The sequence below is a fragment of the Lonchura striata genome, chromosome 17, assembly GCF_046129695.1.
Source record: "Lonchura striata isolate bLonStr1 chromosome 17, bLonStr1.mat, whole genome shotgun sequence".
NCBI lineage: Eukaryota > Metazoa > Chordata > Aves > Passeriformes > Estrildidae > Lonchura > Lonchura striata.
In genome coordinates, this window is record NC_134619.1 from 12,210,589 (window position 1) to 12,235,168 (window position 24,580).

The 24,580-nt window shown below is 50.8% G+C and overlaps 1 protein-coding gene across 1 annotated transcript in view; it reads left to right on the top strand.

Moving 5' to 3' along the window:
* The first annotated feature begins 1,538 nt into the window (after positions 1-1,538).
* The window catches only part of TOX2 (TOX high mobility group box family member 2), a 161,142-nt gene continuing 138,100 nt past the window's right edge, over positions 1,539-24,580 (top strand). The window contains exon 1 of the mRNA XM_021546355.2: positions 1,539-1,725. Within this exon, the coding sequence (XP_021402030.2) occupies positions 1,624-1,725 (102 nt within the window). The 5' untranslated portion in view covers positions 1,539-1,623. The remainder of the gene's footprint in view (positions 1,726-24,580) is intronic.

The following is a 24,580-nucleotide window of genomic DNA, read 5'->3' on the forward strand; positions in this document are numbered from 1 at the left end:
CAGATCAGTGGAGCTCAGATATTCAAAGTTTTAATGCAAAATATTAGACATCTCTATTATGCCTTTGACTGGGAGCCCTCGGAGCAGCTTCCCTGGTGGAGAACTCCTGAAGCAAACCTGCTTCGCTGCTAAATGCAAAAGGATCGATGCTGGTTCTCCAGAAAAAATCCAACAGTTTGAAAAATAATAATAAATGGGAAGTAGTTTTTGTGCCCAAGTCAATGTTTATCCTTAAATCAATATTTCCCACCATCACAACAGCTGAAATCTTGTTTTTAATTTAAATGAGTGCTGTGATTTTTACATAATCACTTGATTCCTGGAGCTGGCATTCCCTCGAAACCCCAGCCCACCTCCCCCTCCTTTTATTTGGCAGGAATTGGCCCCACTCTTGCAATGAAAGACACTGGAGGAAGAACTCAGCATTTCTTTAGCTCAGTTTTCCAGCTCCAGAGAGTCCTGAAGGGTGCATGTTGGAAATAAGCCTTCGGAGTCAGTCAGGAGGGTTTTTTCTAAGAAAAGAAAAAAAAAAAAAAAATAGGCAATTTCTCTTGGAGATTTGCCAGCAAACTGGCCCGCCCAGCCCTGTCCCAGCTCTTTGCCAGCGTATGGACCGGTTGTTGCAACTTTCAAGCGTTTCCCTCTGCCTGGGGATGGGATAACGCACTGCAAAACCACTCTGTATACAACATTCTCTCCCACTGGGCTGCTTTTCCAGAGGGATCTGTTGAGAGCCGCTGGAAGGGAGCGGGAGAGAGCGGGGAAAGGAAGGAACCCTGCACGCCCAGCTTGTTACCTCCGAGCATCCTCCCTCCCCGCAGACACATTTGGCTTTTCCATGCTGCTGTGCCCTGAAAATCCCGGCCCGTGGGAGTCGGAGGGGGATGGCCGGAACGGTGCTCATGGATGGAGCTGCCTTCCAGCAGCGGGAATTCTAAAGATGAATGGATGGGATGTGTGGAAAGCCGAGGTGGGGGGACAATGGGGGTTCTCCGTGCCCTGGGGAGCAGGAAGCCATCGCCAGGTGCGGAGGTTGAGCCTGGCTGCTCTCTCCAGGCTGGGGGAGGCGCAGACCTTCCCGAAACAGGGCGTAGTTAGAGGTTCTAAATGGGGGACCTATTTGGGGTTCCTGCTGAGGATGGACCAGCGCGCTGGACAGCATCCTTCATCAGCGGGCGGGCACCGGGTGCAGCGGGAAACGAAGCTGCCGGGCACCGTCCCGTGTCGGGAGAGGGCACAGCGGGCACGGGGCGGGCTGTGGGGCAGGGAAGACGTGCCGGGGTCCCCAGCGGGCAGCGGGGATCTGTGGGCGGCTGTGGCAGCGGCCGGGGATGGGTCCGGGGATGGGTCCGGGGATGGGTCCGCGGGGCTCCAGCGGCGCTGCCCGCGGTGCCCGAGCCCCCGGCGGCGGCGGCCGCGGGAGGAGCCGCCCGGCCCCGCCGCGAACAATAGCGGCCCCGGCGCGGGGCGGCGCGGAGCGGGGCGGGCCGGGGGCCGCCGCCCGCCCCCCCGCGCCGCCGCCCGCCCTCTCCCCGCCCTCTCCCCGCGCCAGAGGCACCGCCGCCGCCGCAGCCGGGTCCATGCCCGCTGGAGCCCCCGCCTGCCGCCGCCCGCAGCCCCGGCATGGACGTTCGGTTCTACCCCTCCGCCCCCCCCGCCGTGGGCTCGCTGCCCGGCGCGGACCCCACTTGCCTCGGCCCGCTGGATTATTATCACTGCAACAAGGTACCGGGGGCGCGGGGGGTCCCCGCGCTCGGCGCGTCCCGCCGCGGCTCCGCGGGGACGGGGACGCGGGGACGGGGACGGAAAGTGCCGGCGGCGCCGGCTCCTGCGGGAGGGAATTTTGAAAGTGCTCTGGAAGCGGAGCGGGGGGAGCCCGAGCCCGGGCGCTGCTCGGCGGGGCGGGCCGGGAGCGGAGCGCCGTGTCCGTGTGTCCGCGTGTCCGCGTGTCCGTGTGTCCGTGCCCGCTGGGTTTAACCTCCTCCGCTCCGGGAGCGCTCGGCCCGGGGTGGGGGTTGTTGTTGCGGTTGTTGTCGGGTACTTTTTTCCTGCTGTTCTCCTCCGTGTTGTTGTTTTGCACCTTCTTCGCGAGCTGCGGAGCCGCCGGGCCGGGTCGCGCCTCGTCCCGAGCGGGGTCCGGCCCCGTTCCGCGCCTCTGCCCCGCACCTGCCGCTGCGCTCCCGCGGAGGGGGCACCCAGCTCCGGCCTGGGGGTGCCCGTGTGCCCCCAGATCGCCAGCACGGCGGAGAAACCTCCCTCACCCACATTGCCCCCGCTCGCTGCAGCTGCGAGGCGAAGCATCCTGCACTTGTAACGGGAGAGGGATGCGCAGGGGATATTTGAGAGCGCGGAGGTGCTCTGGGAAATTTCCCTCATCCTGGAGAAAGCGCAGCGAAGGGAGAGATGCTACTTCAGGGATAAGGAGTTTTCTGCGAGTATCGCCTTGCTCGCTGGGGGTAAACAGCGCTGATGTTTCAGCTACAAAGCCCTGGGATCCAGATCTCTTTGGAGGAAGGGGGATCATCCCAGAAGTAATCCTTGCTGCCCTCCGGGCCAAATTCGGGTAATTGCGTCGGAAAAAGTTAACAAAAGGAGAAAATGCTCTCCTGCGTCGGTACAGCAGCTCAGGATGCTCTCGGCTCACCTCGCTGTTGTGATACTTTCGGATCAAACTCTTGAAACACAAGCAGAGGGAAATGCGTGCGGCTTCCCAGGCGCGGCAAATCAATCTTAATGTATCAAGAGATGTATTTAACTGTTTCTCTGTCAGTGGGTTGTTTATCTCTTTTTATTAAGTTGTAGCAAACCTAAGAGTTCTCGTTTATTTTGAGATGCCGGATTATACCGAAAGGAAACAACTTTCGTTGTTTTCGCCTGTGTCTGCGTACTGCTGGCTTCAAAGCGTTTTATTATCTTTGCCGTTGCTCTTAAAACACTAAATAAGCTCTTAAAATACTAACGAGAGCCGGATCACCTGGGAGCAGGACATTTGTCCTGCTGAAACATCCGCCCGTAGTGTGTGAAAGCAGAAATCTGGGATCATGTGAGCGTGAGCCACTGGCAAGTGCGGCTGCCCCCAAATCCCGCTGGCTTTCGGAACTCGCTTTTACCGAGAAGTTGTTGGATGCCAGCACGATTTACTTCGCCTTGCAGCGCTTTGTGCGGGAGCTGGGGCTGGCGGCCGGGCTCGCAGCGCCTCGGGCTTGGCGCTGCGCGGGGCCGTGTCCCCCCGGCAGCGCCGCCCGAGCCTTGGGGCGCGGGGCCCCTCGTCCTCAGCTCATCCGTGGCCTGAATCCCTGAGATTAGTCCCGGATTAGGCGCTCGCAATGGAGCCGCGGGTCCTGGCTGCCGCTGCGGCCGGCAGGCTGCGGGAAGTCGCCTCTTCTGAGGGGTGCAGCGAGCTCAGCCCCGGCGGGTTGATGGGCGATGGGCGCTGCTGCCGGCCGGGGCGGATGGGACAGCGGAGGGGAGCAGCCCAGGTACTGACCACTGCCACCAGATGCTGCTGTTGTCACTGCTACTGCTGCCGAGCATCGGTAACAGCGGCAGAAGAAAGGAAGTGACTTACCCTTTGCTGATATTCAGGGTGCTTTTTCCATCCCCTCCCCTTCTTTTCTTTTCTGAGTTATCAAATGACATTTGCTTATGCACAGCCGCGCACGTTTGTCTGTGGCATGAGGCCGCTGGAATGGAGCCAGGGATGGAATGGGCTGACTCAGTTTCCCTGACAGGCTGCAGGTACAGCAGCTATAACTTCAGCATCAAACCGTGGCCCGGAGTGGTGCGGGAGGAGCTGTCTCCTGCTGCTTTTCCTTCGGATAGCTCCGGCAGGGGCAGGGGGGATCCGGCGAGTGCTGTTCTCTTGTGCCTGCCATGGAACAAGAGTTCTCCTGCTTCCTGGAGCCACATGGGATTCTCTGGGAAACTCCAGAACCTCACACCAATCCCAACCCCGTTGCTCCTGTCTGGTGCCAGTGGCTCAGCACAGGGCTGGGCTGAGACAGTGTCTGCCTCGAAGCATTTCCACTTAAAAAAGATACAGAGGAGAGTAGGGTGGAAAAATCAGAATTCTCCCACTATGGCATGCAGATATCCTGGATAAAATCCATCTCTGGAAGGACCTGGGCAAGGAGCACTTACAGGCTCTTTGCTGTCCTCCTGCTTCGCTGAGCTCATGGAGACGCTCTAAAGCGCTTTGATTTAAAAGGCTTGTTTTGTTCAGGATTTTTTTTTTTGTTGTTTGGTTTGGTTTTTTTCCCTTTACTTATTTGTTTCTTTAGGGGGAGGCAGCAAAGCTGGGCTGTGCAGTGTCACTGTGCATAAATAACTCGCTGGGAGCACGGCAAAGCTGCCTTAGCCCAGAGCAGCCTGAAATGTTAATGGAATTGTTTTGTGCACTTACTGGACATGATATTGTTACCAGGAGGTCTCCAATCTCGTCTGCATGCTGCAGTCAGCCACAATTCCTCTTTGCAGCTATGCAGGGGCCTATTGCACATCAGCATTTCCATTTCTGAAAGGACAAGGGATGTTTAGAGGGATAATGAAACGGGAGTGTGTGCTCAGCCCAGGCCTCCCCAGAAGGGGGGAATTTGCACCCTTCCTTTAACTGCTTCCACAGCATCCCTGTTTTCCCTGGAAGGGCTGGCCAATGGGAGGGATGGAGAAGGTGGTAAGGGGCTGGACACCCACAAGTGGATAACGAGAGCTCTCCTGCCCCACCAGACAGGGTGAGAAGGAGCTGACTGCGTTTGGTGAGGAGTTCTGATGGATCAGGAGTATTGGTGGCATTGAAGCTGGGGAAAAGGCTCCCTGTGTACACCAGTCTGTGTTCCTGGTGATCCTGCATGGAGCAGCCTGCCATGGCAGATGGGGAGAAGAGCCAGCCCCAAACTTCCTGGTGCCCAGGGAGCTGCTGCTCACAGCCTGATGCTCCTTGGCAGAATTTTTAGGACTGCAGAGTACTCCTCCCAAGGTGTGGGGGTGATAAGGAGCCACCTGAGAGGAGAAGCTGCAATGAGTGTTTCCCACTCTGGAGTACTGGCCCCTCCATCCTGTAGGCTGGATCCAGGACCTGCTCCATCCCTGGGACAGCAGGATCACCTCTGGTGTCTTCACAGTGGCCATGGGGGACTGGGGAGTTCAGCTGAAAGTGTGAGGAGCCCTCATCCAAACTGTGACACCCCTTCCTGTCATCGACCACCGGAGCACCACTAAAGGAAACACCTACCTCTGGTTTGGATTCCTTGTTTAAATTTGGGTCTAAACCCCTTTTCCTGTCCCCTCTGGCCACTTTCCTGGGGCATTGGTACCTGCTGCATTCCCCTTCCTGCTCTCTTGCCAGGAAAGCTTTCACAGGGTTTTGAGCTGCTCGTGCGTGGTGCCGGTGTTTTGGGGAGAGCAGCGTGTTCCTGCACCACCTAAGGGGTTGTTACTCCCTGGTGGGGCATTTTCCCACCCCTCCAATTGCTTTGAGAAAATGTGGGGATTTTTCCCACTTGAGCTCTAGGGAGATTCTGCAGCTCTATTTCACAGTAAGTAAACCACGGTAGGGTAAAAAATGCGCATTTTAGTAGCGCCGTCGTTCTGCTCTTAGCAGAGCTTTAGTGACAGGATCTGGTGTGCTGGCTGATACACCAGCATGGAAGGGTTTTTCCTACATCCTAAATTGTGTGTGTGGGTCCACAAAGCTCAGGAGGGAGTTTTCCTTTCTCAGCCCAAGCAAAATTGCCTTGGCAAGGGAGGCCTGTGACAGGAATCCTGCCAGAGCACGGTATCCTGAGCTCTTTCATGCAGGGTGTGCAGGGATGCTGGGCTGCAGGAGGAGTGATCCTGCTCCCCAGGGGCATCTTTGGGGAGTGAATTACCATCTCTATTCTTCCTGCAAAAATAAATTTAAATATAAATTCTTCCTGCTTGCTTCTGGTGTTACAACGGTCACACTGCGCTAGCAGGATGCCCAATTTCCAGCCGGTGGAATTGATGGGGATTGATAAGGAGGAGGAGGAGAACTCAGCCTAGGAATACCAAATCCACACTGATGTGAGACCCTGGGAGTGCCTGTGGTCCTTGGGAATCCCCGTGCTGGTGGCCCTGTTATTAACCCTGCAGGATTTCTCTAGGATTCATCAGCACCATCAAACCTTTTCCCAAATTTTCCTTGTAGGATCCTGTGGTTTTGCCTCTCCAAACACACCCTGTCTCTTGTCTTTTGGGCTGATAAATTGACAAAAACTCTTTTGCCAATACACCATTAAAATCTACTAGTCATGTGATGGGTATTAGTCTGCAACCAATGCTTTCTTCTTTTAAGAACCCTTCTGAAATGGGATCTGAGCTGGTACGAGCCCAAGTCAATGTAGCAAATGCATTTCTGTGAAATGTTCTGGTTTGACTTTTACAATAAATTGTACATTGCAGTGATAAACATGGTCCCTTTTTCCTTGTTCCAGCACTGCTTTGCCATTCTGGAAGATAAAATTCATTCTTTCCCTTCCTAATTCTGAAGCCAACTCTGTTTTGAAGTAGCATAAATCTTTCTTTGGAGATGGAGGATTTTGGATGGAGAACAAAGTCCAGCAGATTTTTAATTTGGGGCCCATTTCATTCTCATTTGGCAGGCAGCTCCTGTTGATTTGCAAATGTAGATTTTTATTTTTTTTTTTTTTCTTTTAGGCCCTGAATATGGGCAAGGGCTTCCTCTAAAAGTGGTTGAGTTACTCAGTGGGACAACCCTGTGTTCTTCAGAGTGGCCTTTGATGGTTGCACAGCAGAAAGTATTTGAAGCTCCATTTTTTTGCCTTGGGCTTTAAGTCAGGGATTGGGAGCTAAATAATGAATGTCCATCCATTCATAGAAAATGTTGTTCTCTCTGCATGCACAGAGGGGAGGCTTTAATCTGGTTGTTTTGGGAACAATGGGAGATGTTTTGAAGACTGATCTGACGTGTGTTTGGGCTGCTTCTGAATAACCTTGTCAAGGGCCTGATCCATGGAAGTCCTTGTAGCAGAGCAGACATCAAGAGACAAAAAAAATTCAGGATCAAAACTGTACAAGTTTCTCTGATTTCTTTATGATTCTTCAAATCAATGATTGTCCCCTGAATCGGTGTTCCAGAGCCTGGGGGTGTTACACTACCATAACTGCAAAGTAAATCCATGAACAGCTCTGTCTTGGGCCTCTGAGCCTGCAGCAGGCACCAGGATCAGTTTGTGCATCCAGAACAGAGAAAACATCCTGTTAATAAAGTGAATTTTCTTGTACAAACCAGAGCACCCCATAACTTGGAGTGTGCATGGCTGATGCTCGTGCTAGGGCAGTGGGAGAGCACCTGGAACCTTGCAGAGCTCTTCCAGCTTTTCCTCCTTGTAAGGATGGGCACTGCCAGCTCCTTTCCTGGGGGTTGTTGTTCCCCCTGCGATCTTTCTGCAGCATTTGCAGAAAAATCTCTGTTTGCATGCTGCCTTCACTTTGCATCTCCTTCCTGCTGGATACAGGGAGCAGGAGGAGAGGATGCTCCACCACCACGGACTGGCCCCACTGGGAGGGGGGAGTGTTCTCCCCTTGAGGTACAATTTTTCCCTATTACCTTTGTACTCCTGTTTTTTTTTTTTTTACAAAACGAGCTCTAAATGCTTTTACCATAAGTTGGGTTATATCTTGCAGTATAAATGAAGCATATAATTGTGTTATCCTAACAGCTCCACATTAAAAAGAAGTTATTGTGTTGTTAATGTGTTTTTCCTGACAATTTTCCATCCGGTGAGTGCAAGGCTTCTGTCTGAACTGTCGTGTAGCAGCACCTCTGCCTCCTCTTGAGATCTTATTCAGTATTCCTCAAGTCAGGCTGAAGTGTTAGTGTGATTAGAGCTTTCAAACTATTAATTCCTAATTGGAGGTTTGAGCTCTAATGTTCCACCTTTGTGATTTTACACTCATTTTAATATAATTAAATAATGCATAATGTATGTTCTATAATATTTCACATAAATTATAGATGGCATATACTATATTCTATGTTGTACATAAATTATCTATTATCTAATATATGAGAGAAATTATATTATGTATTATATATGATATATATAATTATAGTAATTGGGGATACACAGCTCAGCTTCAGCACGAAGAAATCTCTCAACAAAACTTACTGGAATAAGCACAGATCACACCACTCTTAAAGAAATAATAATAAAAAAGATAGAAAACAGCATTAAATCACCAGATTTTGCAGCTGTATGATCAGATTTAAATATCTTAATTGTCTGCCTCCCCCCCGTACCTTTTCCTATTGTTTCCCTCTGGAGGTTTTGTTCTGATGGATGCCATTTCTTCCCTGAAAAATGGCCCTGGCTGCCGCGGTGCTGCAGGCAGAATCTTTGCGTTGTGCCACAGAACCTCTCTCCGCCTCCCCCATCTTTTGCATGGATTGCTTGACCTCTGCAGATATAATTAAATCTCTTCCTGACGACTGTGAGCTTGCAGCTCGGCTCCGTGGCGAAGGGAGCTGGGAGGGAAGTGCTAAACGGGGGCCTGAGCCAGGAATTGTTCTTGTGGAGAGATTATTGGCTTGTGTTGGTCGCTGCACGTGGCTTCACAAGAACCTGAGCTGCAGAAATCAGCCCGGCCTTGGTCCGAGGCAGCTTCTTGACCTCTAATTCTGGGCTGGACCTGGACACAGGAGGTGGAATCTTGCCAGTGTTTAAAATGAAGAAGGTTTAATTTTTTTCTGTTGGTTTGAGGACTCAGCCCCTTGCTCTCATGCTGCCTTTTTTCCCTGGGTTTCTGAGGATCTCATGACTTAGCAGGTGATAGGAAAGAGGGGTGGCAGTACAAGGACCTCTGGGACAGGTGGCAGAACTTGCCACAGCTCTGCTCTGAGCCTCTTCTCCCCATTCCCAGTGAGCATCATCTTCCAGGCAGCAGAGCCCCAGCCTGGAGGAGAAGCTCTGGGGCAGCTCTGGCACTGTGGTGCTCAGGGGAGGTGGAGGACAAGCCCTGGCAGGTGCCACCCTCCCCTCTGGTGACATGCCACCATCCTCACTGTCACCCAGGTTGTATTTTCCCCACGACCCCATGGATCCTGTTCCAACCCCAGTGGCAAGGAGCACTTTTTTATCACATTAGCTGGATCACATCAGCAGGTTTCTCTTCCCACAAAACCAACTGATGAGTCAGAGTTTCCATCCCCATCTGGGCTCGTCAGGGAGGCTCCATCCCCTTTCTTCCCAGCTGTCTGCATGTGCATGGTGCTTTTCCTCTCCACTTTAGAAAAAACAATCATCTTCCTCTCCATCTCTGTTCTTTCCAGTGGCCAAGGTTGGGAGATAAGAGCTGTGTCATGGCTCTGCTTTTTATCCTCTCCAGGAACTGGCCAAGCTCGCCCTCTCCAGAAGCAGCAGCTCAGTTCAGGGCCCCCCAGACGTGTGGGGGTTGTTTTAGGAATAATTTGAGTCTCCCTGAGCACTGAGTATCCATTGCAGGAGATCCAAGCCTGTGGACAAGTGCAAGAAGAGCCTGGGACATGTGAAAGGCTTCTCTCTTCCAAAGATGTGGATCTCCACATTTACACCCATGAAGGAAGTTTCACTTTTCCAGCCAGGTTCATCCAGCTGTTTACTCCTGAGCATCTCCCTCTCCCTGGGGAGGTGGTAGGGCTCTGTAGACTCTTTAGGAGTTGTCAAGCTTTTGAAAACCCCCAAATACAGCAGTTTTAATGTGAAGGATGATGCTGGGAAGGGGAGGAGATTGTCATGGAGAGCTTGGCCTCGTGTGGAGCTGGTGGAGCTCAGCCCTGTTCCAGCACTGCAGGCTGAGTTTCTTTCTCCCCTGAGAGCAAAGCCAGGATGAGCTGCTTGATTCCACCCCACCCTCACCTCTCCTTTATGCAGAGGGGAGGATGCCCCAGGGACCTCTGTGGTGCTGTGGGAGGCACAGGGTGGGCTGCTGAAGGCCCCCAACATGAGAAGGACATGGAGCTGTTGGAGCAAGTCTGGAGGAGGTGACAGAGATCCTCCAAGGGCTGGAGCCCCTCTGCTCTGGAGCCAGCCTGGAGAGGAGAAGGTGAAGGGGAAACCTCAGAGCTCCTGCCAGGGCTAAAGGGGCTCCAGGAGAGCTGCAGAGGGACTGGGGACAAGGGATGGAGGGACAGGACACAGGGAATGGCTCCCACTGCAGAGGGCAGGGATGGATGGGATATTGGGAAGGAATTGTTCCCTGTGAGGGTGGGCAGGTCCTGGCACAGGTGCCCAGAGCAGCTGTGGCTGCCCCTGGATCCCTGGCAGTGCCCAAGGCCAGGCTGGATGGGGCTTGGAGCTCCCTGGGACAGTGGAAGGTGTCCCTGCCATGGCAGGGGTGGCATGAGATCCAGCCCAAACCATTCAGTGATTTTGTTACGTAACTTAGAGTTACTAAACCCTAAGATTTTTATTTCTTTTTTGTCAATAAATAACAGATCCATTCCCTGTTTCTTAGTTTTCTTGGGTGCTTCTTTGAACAGAGGGTTTTTATACCCTGAGCCAACTCAGAACATTGTGCCTGCAGTGGAAGAATTACATATTTTTAGGGAATTGGCTCTGTTGTCCGTACTGTCAGAAGAGGGGCAGTGTACCCTGGAGTCCTCAACAAAAAGAAGAGAAACTTTGACAGCATGGAAATGAAATGTATGAAAACCTTAGTGAATTCTAGCTGAATTACCTTGGTTTGTTTCAGCTTATGCAATGGCACAAAAAAGCATTGGAATATCGTATGAAGAAGAAAAAGCAGAAAGACTGGGAGCGGGGGACATAAAGAACAGAAACTGGGGCTTGTAGCAGTGGAAAATATTCCCCCCCATCAGATCCTGCTGTTTGTTCATGCTCAACCCAGGGAGGAAACTTTTCCCCTGCCACATTATCTTGTCTCTAAATAGCGTTCAAAGGAGAAGAAGAATGTGCTGTTAAAAATATCAAACTTTTGGGAATGGCTGGCAGACTTCAGCCCTGATAAGCATTGTTGATTGAAGATCAAACAGCCCTGGAAGAAAAACCTTCCAGCAAGCACCGTGGGCCCAGCCCTGCAGCCAGACAGTGAGGTCAGCCTTCAATCCAGGGATATTTAGGGACTGACACTGGAATTATGGTCTGGGCTCCTCTACCCCAGACGGATGTTGGTGACACTGTGGTTTAAACTTGATAAATCTGTTCAAGCTGAGACCAGCATTTATTATGTGCCAAGAGTTTGCATTAGTAGGTGGTAGCTTTATATATATTATTTTTTTCCTTCATTTAAGATAAAGAGAAAAGGCTGCGGCTCATAATGTGAACTGAAGACTGCTGGCATTTGTTTTTTAATTAATTGACAACCTGCATTTCTGTGTCAAGGTTGCAAATTAATAGTGGGTGGCCATCTGTTTGCAAAGCAGATAGTTCTGGCTGTGCCAAACATGTGGAGTATTTAACCATTTGATTTAAATCAGACCAGAATGGTGGTTTTCTGAACACTCTATTAAGCTGGGTTTTCCCTTTAAGAGTTGGGCTTTGAAAAGGTGCAAAATATTGAAATGGTCTTTTTAGTTCATAAACTTGCAGGCCTTCAAGTGAGTTGTTTGGCATATTTAGCCTTCTTTTTAGGAGGGGCCAAATCCTGGTGGGAATAACAACATGGAGCTTCAATCACCTGTGGAAGTGGGATACCAAATTTGTGTGAGAGCACCAAAGGAACAAATACATGTTAAAAATCATAAAGTAGCTCAGGCTGGAAAGGACCTCTGCAAGTGTATTTGAACTAATTTCAGTAGCACCTTCTGGGATTGAGATGGCAGGAAAGAAAAATATCAATAGATTTTCTGCTCTAATACAGTGAGAGTCTCAGTGGTAGTGGCTACAATCAAATGCTAAATAGAAAGTTTGCAATAAAAAGGGCTTTAGTTAGAATTAATAAAATGTGAAATGCCTCGTTCCTTGGAAAACATGTGGTATTGACTGAGATTTAGAATATGTCCTGGGAGCAAGGATCTGGACTGCAGGCTCCAGAGCTGACTCTGGCATCCTTTCCCTGCATGCATTAATAGTATTCATTTTTTTATTTTTAATTTTATTTTTTGCCTGTAAAGGTCACAGTGTGCAAGCTGGAGAGGAAATAAGTGAAGAGCTGGAATCAAGGGCAGCCCTGCACAAAAATATCATCCCACTCCTTCACCTTCCTGTGCTGTGCAGGGCAGGGAGGTGATCTTTAAGATGCCTTCCAACCCAAATTGGATTCTAAACCAGGATCCCTGTGTCACAGGCAAATCCAAGTTTATCATGGAAACTTTGCCTATTAAGTTTGATTTGAAGTCCTGATATCCGAGCTGCCCTCCAGAAGCTGCACGTGAAGCCACAGGTAGTTCCCATTTTCAGGAAAGCACTGCTTGAATTCTCTGGGAAATGTGGATTTTAGCATCCTCTTGTTTTGAGGAATTGTCTTCAGATGTTCTGAAGCTCAACTGGGGCTTCTCATTTGCCACCAGAGCTGGAAATCTTGGATAGCTCAGAGATATCCAAGCTATCCAAGCTTGGATAACTTGGATAGCATCAGGAAGAGCCTGGTGCTGGATCTGGGGCTCGAGCTTGTGTCACTGTCATCGTGCCATGAGCACGGGGACGCTGCCAGCTTGGAAGGGATGCTCTGCTTGGCACAAGAAGGTCTGAGAACAGGTTGCTTCCTTGCTTAGCACAGATACAGCAGGAAGGCTGCAGGACCCACAGGCTCCTGGAGAGCTGCTGGGGCTCTTCCCATCCCTGGGACAAAAGGCCACAGTGCTGAGGGACCAGATGTCCTCAGAAGCTGTGAGATAGGGCTGGTGGTTGCTGTCCTGCGATCTGAGTGAGGGCATGTGCTTCCAAAAATGTGGAGACGTGGTGCTTGGAGACATGATTTGATGCTGGCCTTTAAACCAGTGCTGAGTCGATGGTTGGACTCGATGATCTTGATGATTTCTCACCTCTGGGATTCTCTCATTCTCTGGTGGCACTGTGGGACATACAGCAGGACAAGGGCTACATGAAACTCATCCCTTTGGCCATTGTGGAACCACTCACAAGGCCAATGGGGCAATCCATTCTTCTCTGAGGAGTTTTCTGGATTTGGTTTGTGATTCCTGGGGCTGTCCCATGCCAGGACAGGAGCTGGACTTTGATGATCCTTATGGGTCACTTCCAGCTTGGAATATTCTGTGTCAAAGATAACCTGCCAGAGCGAAACCCAGCAACAGCAGGCCGAGTTGAGTTGAAGATGAAGTTTGTGTGATGGAAGGATTCGCGTTGCCGGGTGCGGTGGTGGAGCCAGGCTCTGCAGGGGAGGTTGGCCAAGAAGGCCAATGGCTCCTGGCCTGCATTAGGAATTGTGTGACCAGCAGGAGTAGGGAGTTCATTCTTCCCCTATACCCGGCGCTGGTGAGACCACACCTCGAGTGCTGTGTCCAGTTCTGGGCCCTCAGTTCAGGAAGGACATTGAGATGCTCGAGCACATCCAGAGGAGGCAGCGAGGCTGATGAGGGGCTGGGAACACAAACCCTGTGAGGAACGTTTGAGTGAGTTGGGGTTGTTTAGCCTGGAGAAGAGGAGGCTTAGAGGTGACATTATTGCTCTCTACAGCTCCTGAAGGGAGGTTGCAGACAGGTGGGGTCAATCTCTTCCACTGGGCAGCACTGGCAGAACAAGGGGACACAGTCTCAGCTACGTCAGGAAAGGTTTAGATTGGATATTAGGAAAAAAAATTTTCACTGAAAGAGTAATAAAATACTGGAATCGTCTTCCCAGGGAGGTGGTGGAATCACCATCTCTGGATATGTTTAAAAAAAGACTGGACTTGGAACTTGGTGCTATGGTCTAGTTGTGGTGTTAGGGCATGGGTTGGACTTGATGATCTTAGAGGTCTCTTCCAACCTCATCATTCTGTGATTCTGTGGTTGGCCAGTGAGCTCCATGCCTCTGGGACCCTGCCTGGGCTCCTCTGAGCCCCTGAGTTAGTGGGAGCTGCTCATCCCTCAAAGCTCAGCTTTGCCCTGCTCACGACTGAGTGTGGCAGGCATGACTGGAGCGCCTGGTGAAGCGCAAAGCTCGGTCCCACGGGGGTGGGAAGGGGGTGACAACAGAAAGTTTAATTCCCTGCTCGTCTCAGCCACGGTTCAGGCTTGGTTTCCCTCTGCGGAGGCTTCCCCTCTCCCCCTCTGCTGTCCAAGCGTTGCTTCTTTTGCATTTGTTATTTATTTTCTTCCTAGCCCGGGGGCTGCTGCGAGAGGTGTCTCTTTGCTCCGCCGGCTGTTCCTGATGCTTCCTCCTCCTCGCTGATACCAATTGTTTCTGCCAAAAGCGCTCGGCGGTGTTATGTAAACCTCGAATCACACGCTAACGCTGCGATCCGGGGCTCCAAAGGCGCTGCCTGGGATTCGCCCCCGCGCCGGCTCCGCTGCCATCGGCCCCGCGCTGTGCCAGCGTCCCGGGGCTGCGGAGCCAGGGCTGGGCTGGCCCCGGCCACTCCTGGCATCTGTCGGATGGTATTGATGATCGGAGGTATTGATGGTTCCCAGATTGTAGAAAGTCTCTGTCTTTCTGCCCCGCTGCCAAAGCAGAAGCCATAATTGGTCTGTGCTGGTTTCCAGGTTGTTTATTCTGTTTATCTCTCACATGTTCTGCTGCCCTGCCCAGCTCTGTCCTGCAGGGCAGCGTGTGGGGCTCTGCCCTCAGTGGGATGTGACAAACATTAAATACCAGAAACTCCCTGGGCTGGATTTACAAGAACGTGCCAATATCTGTCACCTACGTTGGACAGTGTGTCCCCAGCCTGAACCAACAGAAAAATGCCAACACCACAGTGAGACATGGAGGGCATGAAGAAGGAGAAAAAGGACAAGACACACCCAATTTCCTCCATCTTGTCCCCTTTGAACCCCTCATCTAGAATCCTAAAATTTTACTTTTCCACCCGTGCCACACTTAATTATTACTTATATCAAACACTCAGAGCTGGTAATTCATCCTGTAAGATTGAAAACTCTTTTGCATGGACAGAGATCACAGCCAGTGTCTCTGGGGGCTCTGTCCAGGGGGGTTCCTGAGCCCTGCCAGGGTCCCAGAGCTGCCAGGGCAGCCAGAGGAAGCTCTGGATTCCCACAGGCCACCACAACCCCGGCCAGTTGAGCCAGGGCTGGGCTGGCACTGCCCACAACAACCCCGGGCACCTGAGCCAGCATCACTGCTGTCACTGGCAGCTTTAGGGGGGTCAGGAAAGCTCCCTGGGCTGGGCTGGGGCTGTTTGTGCAGAGCAAAGCTGCGTTTTTGGCACATTTTATGGTTTTTGTAGTGGTGTTGGCACTCTGCTCTCTGTTGGGAGGGCTCTGCTACCACTTGGTGCATCTCCACCCCACCCCTGCCCTTGACCCAGGCCAGAGCTTGCCTGAGCAGTCCCTGTGCTTGGAGTCCCTGGAGCATCTTGGAGCTACTGTGTTCCTCCAAAACTCCTGGGTGGGCACCTCTTCTCCTCAGCTAGGTAGTGTTCTGTCCAAACCAGTTATTTACCTAGAAAGTGATATTAGCAAAATCCTAATGAATTTCCAAGTGCTGCTTTGTGTGATTTGGCAGCCAGGATTCTCTCAAAAAAGAAAGAAAATAAAAGAGACAGAGAGAGATCCACCATTGCTGTGTGCCCAACCTCTTCCCCATCCACTCCACTGCTTTTGAGAGATTAAAAAGAGATTAAATCCTGCTGAGCTGGCAGGTGATGTCGATGAATGTTTGGAGGGGATTAGGGTAAATCCATTCCTCCTTGTGATTTAGCTCAAGATTTGAACTCATTGATAAAATTTGTCCAGGTTTTACCTCTGAAACCTCCTTTGAGCCAGTGAAGGTGTAAATGAAGGCAGAGTTTGTTTGTGGAGCAGAAAGGATAATGAATTAGCCTTTGTAAAGCTGATGAAGGCTTAAGATTGCTGTGCATCTACAACTGTTGCAGTGTCCAGCTTATCCTCACTGCCACAGAGTCAGAGGATGCCCAGGCTGGTTCCTTGGCTGGGGGAGTCTGGCCTGAAGCTCCTGCTGTACTGCAGCACGGCTGTGAGATGAACCAGCCTGCCTGTGAGGACACTGTTCCCACGTGGGACTCGAGTTCCCACCAAAAAATGCCATTTCTCAAGCTAGGGATGACGTGGGATGGACACAGCTGCAGACTGGGCTCAGGGGCACATCCAGCCAAAGCTCTCTGGGTGTTCTGGCACTGTTTGGGTTCTGTGGTGGCACTGCAGTGGGACAGGAGGTGAAGAGGATGTTCTGGCAGTCTCCAGCAGCTGTTGGACCTTCTGGACCTCCATGCATCCTACAGCGTGGGAGCAGGCATGGTGGGACTTGTGAGGGTGCTCCTGCCAGGTGTGCCAGCATCCAGAAGATTGTCCTCAGAGGAGCACTGAAGCCTGCAGTGCTGCCCTTTGGGCTGAGGAGCAGTGCTGGCACCCAGAGCGTGCTGGGTGTCGTGCTGGGGCTGCAGGAGAGGGTTCCAGTCCCAAGGACATATCTGGAACCAGGCTCAGCATCAGCACTGAGTGACTGCCCTGGTGCTGGGAGGAGCAATCTTCCCTGCTCTGTGTTGCCTCAGTGAAGTCCTTGAGGCACAGGAAGATCTGCTGGGAGGGAGGGCAGGAGTGCAGTGAGGAGCCAGAAGCCTGGAGGAGCTTTATAAACCAGGGCAGGGCATTGCTGCCAGAGCTCTGCACTGCCCAGGGCCTCCATGGCAAGGCAGAGGGGGGAAAAGCTCTGTGCAAAGCCACTTGGGTGGTTTTGGGGAACAGCTCCCACCTGCTGCCCTGTTTGGAGCTTTTCCCTGAGACTGCTCGTGACAGAGGGCATGGCTTGGTCACCTCAGCACTACATGCCCCTGTGCCCAGCTCAGCTCTGAGTTCCCTGTTGCAGAAGATAGATAAATATAATTATTCATAAATAATACAGCCAAGATAAAACAGTCCTCCCTGCTGGCTGGACAATGCCCCTGCCTACGGATGGGTCCTGGGGTCAAATGGACTGTTCCATCTCACCCCCAAAAGATGTACGGTTCACCCAGCATCTGTAACCCTCCCCTAAAACATCAAGTGCCTGTAACCCCATTGGCCATGCCTTGTTCCAACCCACCTTGAAGCCCCCTGAAAAGGGGTCTCCAAGGGGCTGGACAGCCTCTTGGAACTTCCTCCCCTCTCTTGGAACTTTCCCTCCCCTAGAGCATCCTTTTGTCTCTCCCCTCCCCCATCCTCTCAAGCCCGGCCATGTGCTGCGTCTGGCAGCTCGAGGCAGAACTTTCTGCACCCCCAATAAACCTTATTCCCAAAGAGCAACCTTCAGAGATCTCTGCCTCCATTCATCTACACCGTCCTGGAGCAGGACATTCCCCTGCATGGAAAGAGTGGTAACCTTGGGATAGCAGCTTTGCAGGGCTCTCTGTGCTGCTCGGCAAAACTGACATTTAGAAATCACCTGGATACAGGTGAAGGTGCCAGCTGATACCCAGCTGATGCTGAGTGTGAGCTGGAGCTGCAGGCTCAGTAAAACAGGGCTGAAGTCACAGGTGGTCTGAAGATGCAGAGCTGTGGCATGGAGGATACCGGGATCAGGCTCGTTCCCTGTGCAGCAAATCTGCTTCCTCTGAGCTGCTTTGGATTTATGCAGCGATAGCAGCAAGAACAGCCCCCTCCCAGTCCTTACAGATGCTGGTGGGGTGGGTAGGAAGCCTGATAATGTCACAGACAACCGGGAATACTTTCAAGAACATAACTGGGAACAATTTAGAAATAATTTCTAAAGAAATTTTTTTTTTCAGTGTGTCATTGGAATGTATGCTTTTCTAGAAAGTAGGAGGAAAGAGAGCTTGAAATTAAATGTATTATTAAACAGACCTTTCTTAACTCTCATTAAGGAAGAGGATTTGGAGGGAAGTGTTTTCCAGTTTCTTTATCACGTTGCTGCAAAATCTGGTGTTTGCCAAGCTGGTATTCTTGACTCCTTCAAGAAGAGCAAAAATGGAAGTTAAATTCCTTGTATATTGGAAAAGAATATTTGGTATCCATTGTTTGTGATGATGTTAGTCTGTTTAAAATAAAGTTACCTTTGTATTTGCTTAGTTTGACTCTGAACAGGAAAATGGCTTTTGTAATGTCTCTATTAGAGGAGCATTGTTTGAAAGCACTTTGGGCTTACATTAGCTGAGTGCAAAATGAATTCCTGCTCTGGAGCAAATAAACCCCAGTGGGGCTGGATGCTGGGAGCTGCCAGTGTGATGTGGGGATGTGCATCACACAGGTCCCTGGGGGCCAGTTCTTGATGTAACTCTTGATGCTCCTCGTCTTCCCTCCTCCCTTCACTCACCTCAGTGATGCAGCATCTCACCCCAACAAACTGGTTTCACATTTACATCTGAAACTGGGGGCACTGGGCAGTGTGGGGAGGGGGCCAGGAAGCTTTTCAGTGCTTTAAATAAAGCTTCTCCATGCGTCAGGACACACTTGGGTGAAATATCTTTTATTTTCCCATCTGAACACCAACAAACACTTGCAGTTTGGGGGGTTCATTGGTTTTCTTTTTTCCTAACAGTGATGGGAAAACGGGAAGCAGAAGGAAGGGCTCACTGGTGTTGCTGGGTGTGTCAGGAATTGCACAAGTAGCTCTGGGGTGTGTGAGGTGCCTTGCACGAGCACCAGAGGCAGCTCCCAGAGCTGCAGATGCACACACAGGGTGTGAGCTGAGGCTGCTGAAAACTCAGCACTGTTTGGTTTTCCAGCAGTACCCAATGATGTCTCTGCCCTGCATCCCTGGCAGTGCCCAAGGCCAGGCTGGATGTGGATTGGAGCAGCCTGGGACATGGAAAGTGTCCCTGCCCATGGCAAGGGAGGGATGAGATGAGTTTTAAGTTCCTTCCAACCCAAAGCACGCTGGGATGATTCTGTGTGATGCAGCAGGAATTAGGAGAACAGCATCTGGGGGCTCTGCTGTCCCCATGCCCACTGCAAGCAGCTGTTCAGACTCAATGCTCAGTTCAGTCACATAACAGCATGGGAGGGACCCATGGCACAAGCAGTCAGGACCACCTGCTTGCCTCTTCTCACAGCAAATAATGAGGCCATTTTCATAAAAAGCAGCTAGACGCATTAGAAAGAGAAGCCAAGAGCTCTCTGTGCGAAGGTGTCAATGCTTTTATTTTAAGCTGAATGTTGCGTTTAGTTTGTTATCTACAAATTATAAGATGTGGGTGGGATGACTCTGATATCCTGCTGGAGGGATTAGTGCCCCACTGGGAGCAGGAGGTGTTTTCTGTGCAGAGCTGGGTGGGAGGTGCTGCTGGGGCAGCTCTGCCCTCTGGAGCTCTGTCCCACAGCCTCCCCCAGGATGCAGAGGTGCTTGTGGCAGTGCCCCTTTTCTGTTCCAGAGCAAAACAGGCTCATAGCTGGGGAGAAGCTGTGAATTTGGGGGATAAAATGCTGTGCAAGCTCCTGCTCTTCCATATTCAGTTTGTAAAGGGGGTCAATAAAGATGGGGACAAACTTTTCAGGCAGGGCCTGTTGCTACAGGACAAGGGGTGATGGTTTTAAACTAAAAGGAGGGTCAAATTAAATTTGATATAAGAAGGTTTTTTTTGTGGTTTTTTTTTTTGTTTTTTTTTTTTTTGTTTTTTTTTTTACAATGACAGTGGTAAAATGCCACATTATGCCATTTTCTGACCCAGAGATTAGGCAACTAAGAGGCATTTAAAAAATTTTTATTCTATTTTCAGACTTATGTGAAGGGTGAGATAATACAGATGTTATAATTCATGCAGTACAGGTGTTATAATTAATGTTATAATTTTTCTACAAATTCATTTCCTACAGCAAGACAATGGCACAGGTTGCCCAGAGAAGTTGTGGCTGCCCCATCCCTGAACATGTTCAAGGCCAAGTTGTGGCTTGGAGCAACCTGGGATAGTGGAAGGTCCCTGCCCATGGGAGAGGAGTGAAACTGGATGGGCTTTAAGGTCCTTTCCAACCCAAACCATTTTTTCTGGCAAAGATGTGCCCAGAGGATGCAAAGCTCCCTGGCTGCTCTGCAGGCAGATGTGTGGTGGTGGCTGTGGAGTCTCCCAGCTCTGCATGAGCAGAGGACACAGATGAGCTCTGCTGGATCCTTTGTGGCTCCTGTGGGTACAAATCTCTGTCTAAACTTAGGACCTGGGCTGTTGGGTACTCCTGCAATGACGTGTGGCCAGCAGAGTTTTGAGGTTGCAGCTGAAAAATGTCCTATTGGGCACTTAGGAATGGGTGTTTCCTAAAAAAATATAGCTAAGGTGGACAAAGAGTGTGGATATATGGGTGTATAAGGGAGAGAGAAAACATATTGCATCCAGAAAATTTCTTTCCAGGGTTATTTTCGGAAGAATCTCAGTGCTGCATTACCAGGTGAGGACACGTGGTACCCCAGAGCAGAGCAGGGCCCTGCCCTGTGTGCTGGGAGAGGTGTCTGCCACCAGACTGCTCCTCCCTGTCCTGCTGCCAGGGAAATCCGAGATTGCAGCTGGGCTGTGGCCTCTGCCTCTGCTGTGATGGGGAGTTTGCACTTGGGCAATCATTAGATAAGCATAAGAACAGGGGTGATGCAGGTGAGAAAGTGTGGTCTAAGCTCAGCTTCAGCTCCAGAAGACCTCTGAGAACATCAATGCCATCAGCATCCTCCAGCTGTGTTACCCAGGGGCTGATGCAGCCACCAGTGGTTGGCACCAGGCTGCTGCCTGTCAGTCTTGGAACAGTCTCTGAAACAAATGGGACTGGTCACACATCCTGGTGGGCTGCAAAAAATGTGACTTCAGACATCAAAGAGTCAATTTGACCTCTGAATCCCTGGGCACTGTTGTTGATTAATTTGTGGAGTGGGTTTCTGGAGCATTTTGAGGCTTGTGGCTTTGGTTTTACCAAAATCAACAAAGCTAAAAAATTCATTAATCCAATTCCTTCCTCCCAGTGACCACACACTTGGCAAAATTCCCACACTTTTCCTTTCTCTTTCTCTGTGTGTGAGGTGTCCCAGCTTCCCACGTGAAGGGCTGCAGGGATGAGGATGCTGCCTGTGCTGTGGGAGCCCTGGACACTGCTCTGAGCTACGATGGGATGGAGCTCCAGCTCTCCAGGCTGCAGGGTGCTCCCTGTTCAGCATGTTGTCTGCTTCTTTTCCTTTTGGAAAACTCTGGGGGAAAATGGTAAAACAGGAACTTGTCCATTTCCAGGCCCTTGCCTTGCTCCAGTGGTGAGAGGGTTAATGGAGAGGTGGCCACTGGACTGGTCACCACTGTCCCCACGGGTTTTGCTGAGCTCCTAAGCAATGAACTTCAGAGCTGGGCTGAGGCCCATGCTCAGTGAAGGTCGTGGGCTGCACAGCTGCCCCGTGCCCATGAAACAGGTCTAGGAGGGAAGGGTGGTGCTGACAGAGGGGATTTCCCCAGAGTGGCCTGGTGGCTGCTGAGTGGTGGCATCAGAGGAGGCTCCCTGGAGCCCCGTGGGGGCCAGAACCTGGCTGTGGGTTGGATTGTGTCTGCACTGCCTGGGGATGAGGGAGCCGTGGAGGGGAGGAAGGGGTTAAGATCAGTGCAGCTTGTCCAACAGGAGCCAGCACCTGGCTGTGCAGAGAGACTCTTCTGAGGCACTGTGCCCTTCCCAGACAAAGGATTGCAAAGATCAACCACGGACCAGAGCAGAGCCCCCACTCCTGTGCCCCTGGCATGGAGGAGGTGCCAAATCCATCCCCAGGCCTGGGTCTTGCCCTTAAAGCCTTCTCTGATACTGTGGGGGTACCAGCTCGTGTTCCCACCTTCACTGATCCTGAGCACCAAGGAACATGTGAATATTGAGGCTGGATTTCTCAATATTTCCTGTGCAGTAATATTTAGCCTTGTTCCCACACTGCACAGCCTGGGGAGAGCGAGCTCAGGGAGAAGGGTCTGTCCTTGTGAGCAGCCAGGGGAGGCTGGGTGGTGCCACAGCCATGAGGACAATTCCTGCTCTAGATGAACTTGCTGCAGTCCATGACCACAATTTCACGTTTGGTTTTATTTTGATGGAGAAGGTGAAATAAACACTGTGAATGGGAAGGAAAGCAGTTCCACTTTACCACATTTGTAAATTTGATATGAGCAGACTTTAATAATAATAAAAAAAAACCCAAACAAAAACAACCAAAGAAAATCTTCTAGCATGAAGCCCATGAGATGGGTGGATTTAAGTGCTATTAAGAGATTACTGGTAATGCCCAGCTGTGTGTGTTGGTTCAGCTGTGAGGCAGCAGCAGCACAGACTCATTCCTCATGTAAGTGCAGCTCATCCCTGAGCTGTGGAGCCCCATCTCTTCTTAGCAAAGATTCTCTGGTGTCCCCATCTCTATCTTTTCCTCTCTGCTTGTCCCAGCAGGCTCCATGAGCCCTGCCAGCAGCATGCACAGGGATGGGAAGGAAGGTTTCCCTGGGATGTCCATTCTTTGGTCAAGATGCCACAAAACCTGCAGCCCTGGGTGTGAGTGAAACAGCTCCTGGCACTGCTCCTGCACGTGCCAGGAGGTTGTGGCCTGAGGTCAGGGTGAGAAGCCTCAGCTGGAAGGTTTGTGTTCACTGGTTTTAGTTTAATCCCTTCACACTTCCCATCACAGCTCCTTGATGATGATGATGATGATGATGATGATGAGTGTTTCTCTCCACCAAGTGCCTTTTGGTGGTGAATTAAATCATGGTATCCCCCCCACCCCCTTTCCAGTATTCAGTGTTCTGAGCTAAATTAGAATAGGAATCTTTTCAAACCATTCCCTTAATAAAAGTATTTAGTTAATAGATGATGCATAGCTCACAAAGCTTGCAAGAATCTGACACGGGGTATCACAATATTATGATATTTAACAGCAAAACCTACTGCATTATCAACTTACCTCTATAGCATGGAGGAGGCAACAGCTGAGGCATAAAAACTAATGCTTCAGTGTGACAGAGCTAAAATTGAACTTGGCAATTACCGCGTGCCTGATTCGCAGTATTGTGAAGTGAAGCTACTATATAAATCAGCTCCAGTAATCACAGGGTTTAAAATTAGTCACTTACTATTAACTCTGCCAGTGTTAGCATATGCTGAAGAATTATAAAAGTGAAAGGTATGGAATATCTAAAGTACAGGTTTAAAGTAAACCACTTGAACAAGCTCCCAGTGGGAGGATTTGAAGTTCATGCAGAAGTAAGGTTTTGGATACTCTGACAAAGGGTTGTGGAACACATTTAATTGCACATTGCTGTCTAATCTTTTGAATGCTTAACATCCTTTCGAAAGCACCTTTTCATGTTCCCAAGACTTTCACAGTTCACAGAGGGTAGAGTGATGATTGAATTTAATTTTTCCTCCCCTACAGGATTTTTTTTCAGAGCAGCGCAATTCAAATAGTTCGCAGAGCTCTTCAATGCCAGGCATAGAAAAAAGGAAACAGCAGGATAATGTTTAAAAATCATTACGGGGAAGTGAAAGGCTGCTCTGAGCACAGCACAGAAATTAGCAACTGCTATGATTGCTAAATTTTTATTCCATGCAAAATTCATGGAATTTGCTGCTATGAAAAAATAGGGGAGTCAAGTTCTTTAATAGGATTCTAAATTATGTAGGATGCACAAATATTTTATATGGGGCAGGGAGCTGTGTGTGTTTCTGTAGGAGAGCAGAAGCTGGGAGCAGCTTTGCTGGGGTCAGGTGGCTGTTGCCCTGTCCAGCCCTGTTCCCTCCCTCCTCTGTTTCAAATCCATGTTTTCAGCTCCCTTTTGGAATGACCCCTGGCTCGGTCTCAGTGACACCCGGCTGTGATGGGCATGCTTGGGTTTGTCACCTCTGAAGGCTTCCTAGGAAGGGTGGGGACAGGCAGGTGCCTGCAGCAGGGTCTGTGCCCCTTCTCTGTGCCAGGGGCCGTGTCACAGTGTCACCTCTGCTCACAGGACCTCGTGCTTGTGGCTTTTGTTGTTGGGGCTGCGCTGTGCCGGGTGATCCTGAACGGGTGTCCCCAGGGTCAGAGTGATGGAGGGGATGGCACAGTCCCCTCGGGGCTGTCAGCCTGCCCTGGGCTGCTCCCAAAGGATGGCACTTGGTGTCATTTCAAACGCCTCAGTCCCTGGTTTGTCCCTCTTGCATCCCCTGCAGGGAAGGTGGGCTGCAGTCCCATGGGGATTCCTAGCTGGAAGCTTTTTCTGCCAGTGGATCTGACCCCCTGTTTCCTCACCTTCCCCACAGCTCAGGCTGAGCCCTCACACCCCACAGCATCCCCGGCACCCCTGCAAGGCAGCTCCAGCCCTGGCTTTGCTCTTTTCATGTCTGACCTGCAGATTCCCACAGAAGTCATGATGGCTTTTGTGGGTTTTCTTTCCCTGCTTGCCTCCTGTCCATACTGTTTTATTCAGTCACAGCCACATCTGGTTTTCCAGAATAGGCACCTTGTGTCTTGTTTCTGACTCCAGTGAAGTGGAAACGTTGCAGCAAATCTGTGCTCCAGTCTTTCTTTACTTTTAGTCCCCCCATGTGTCCTAATTATTTAGTGCAACTTGTTCA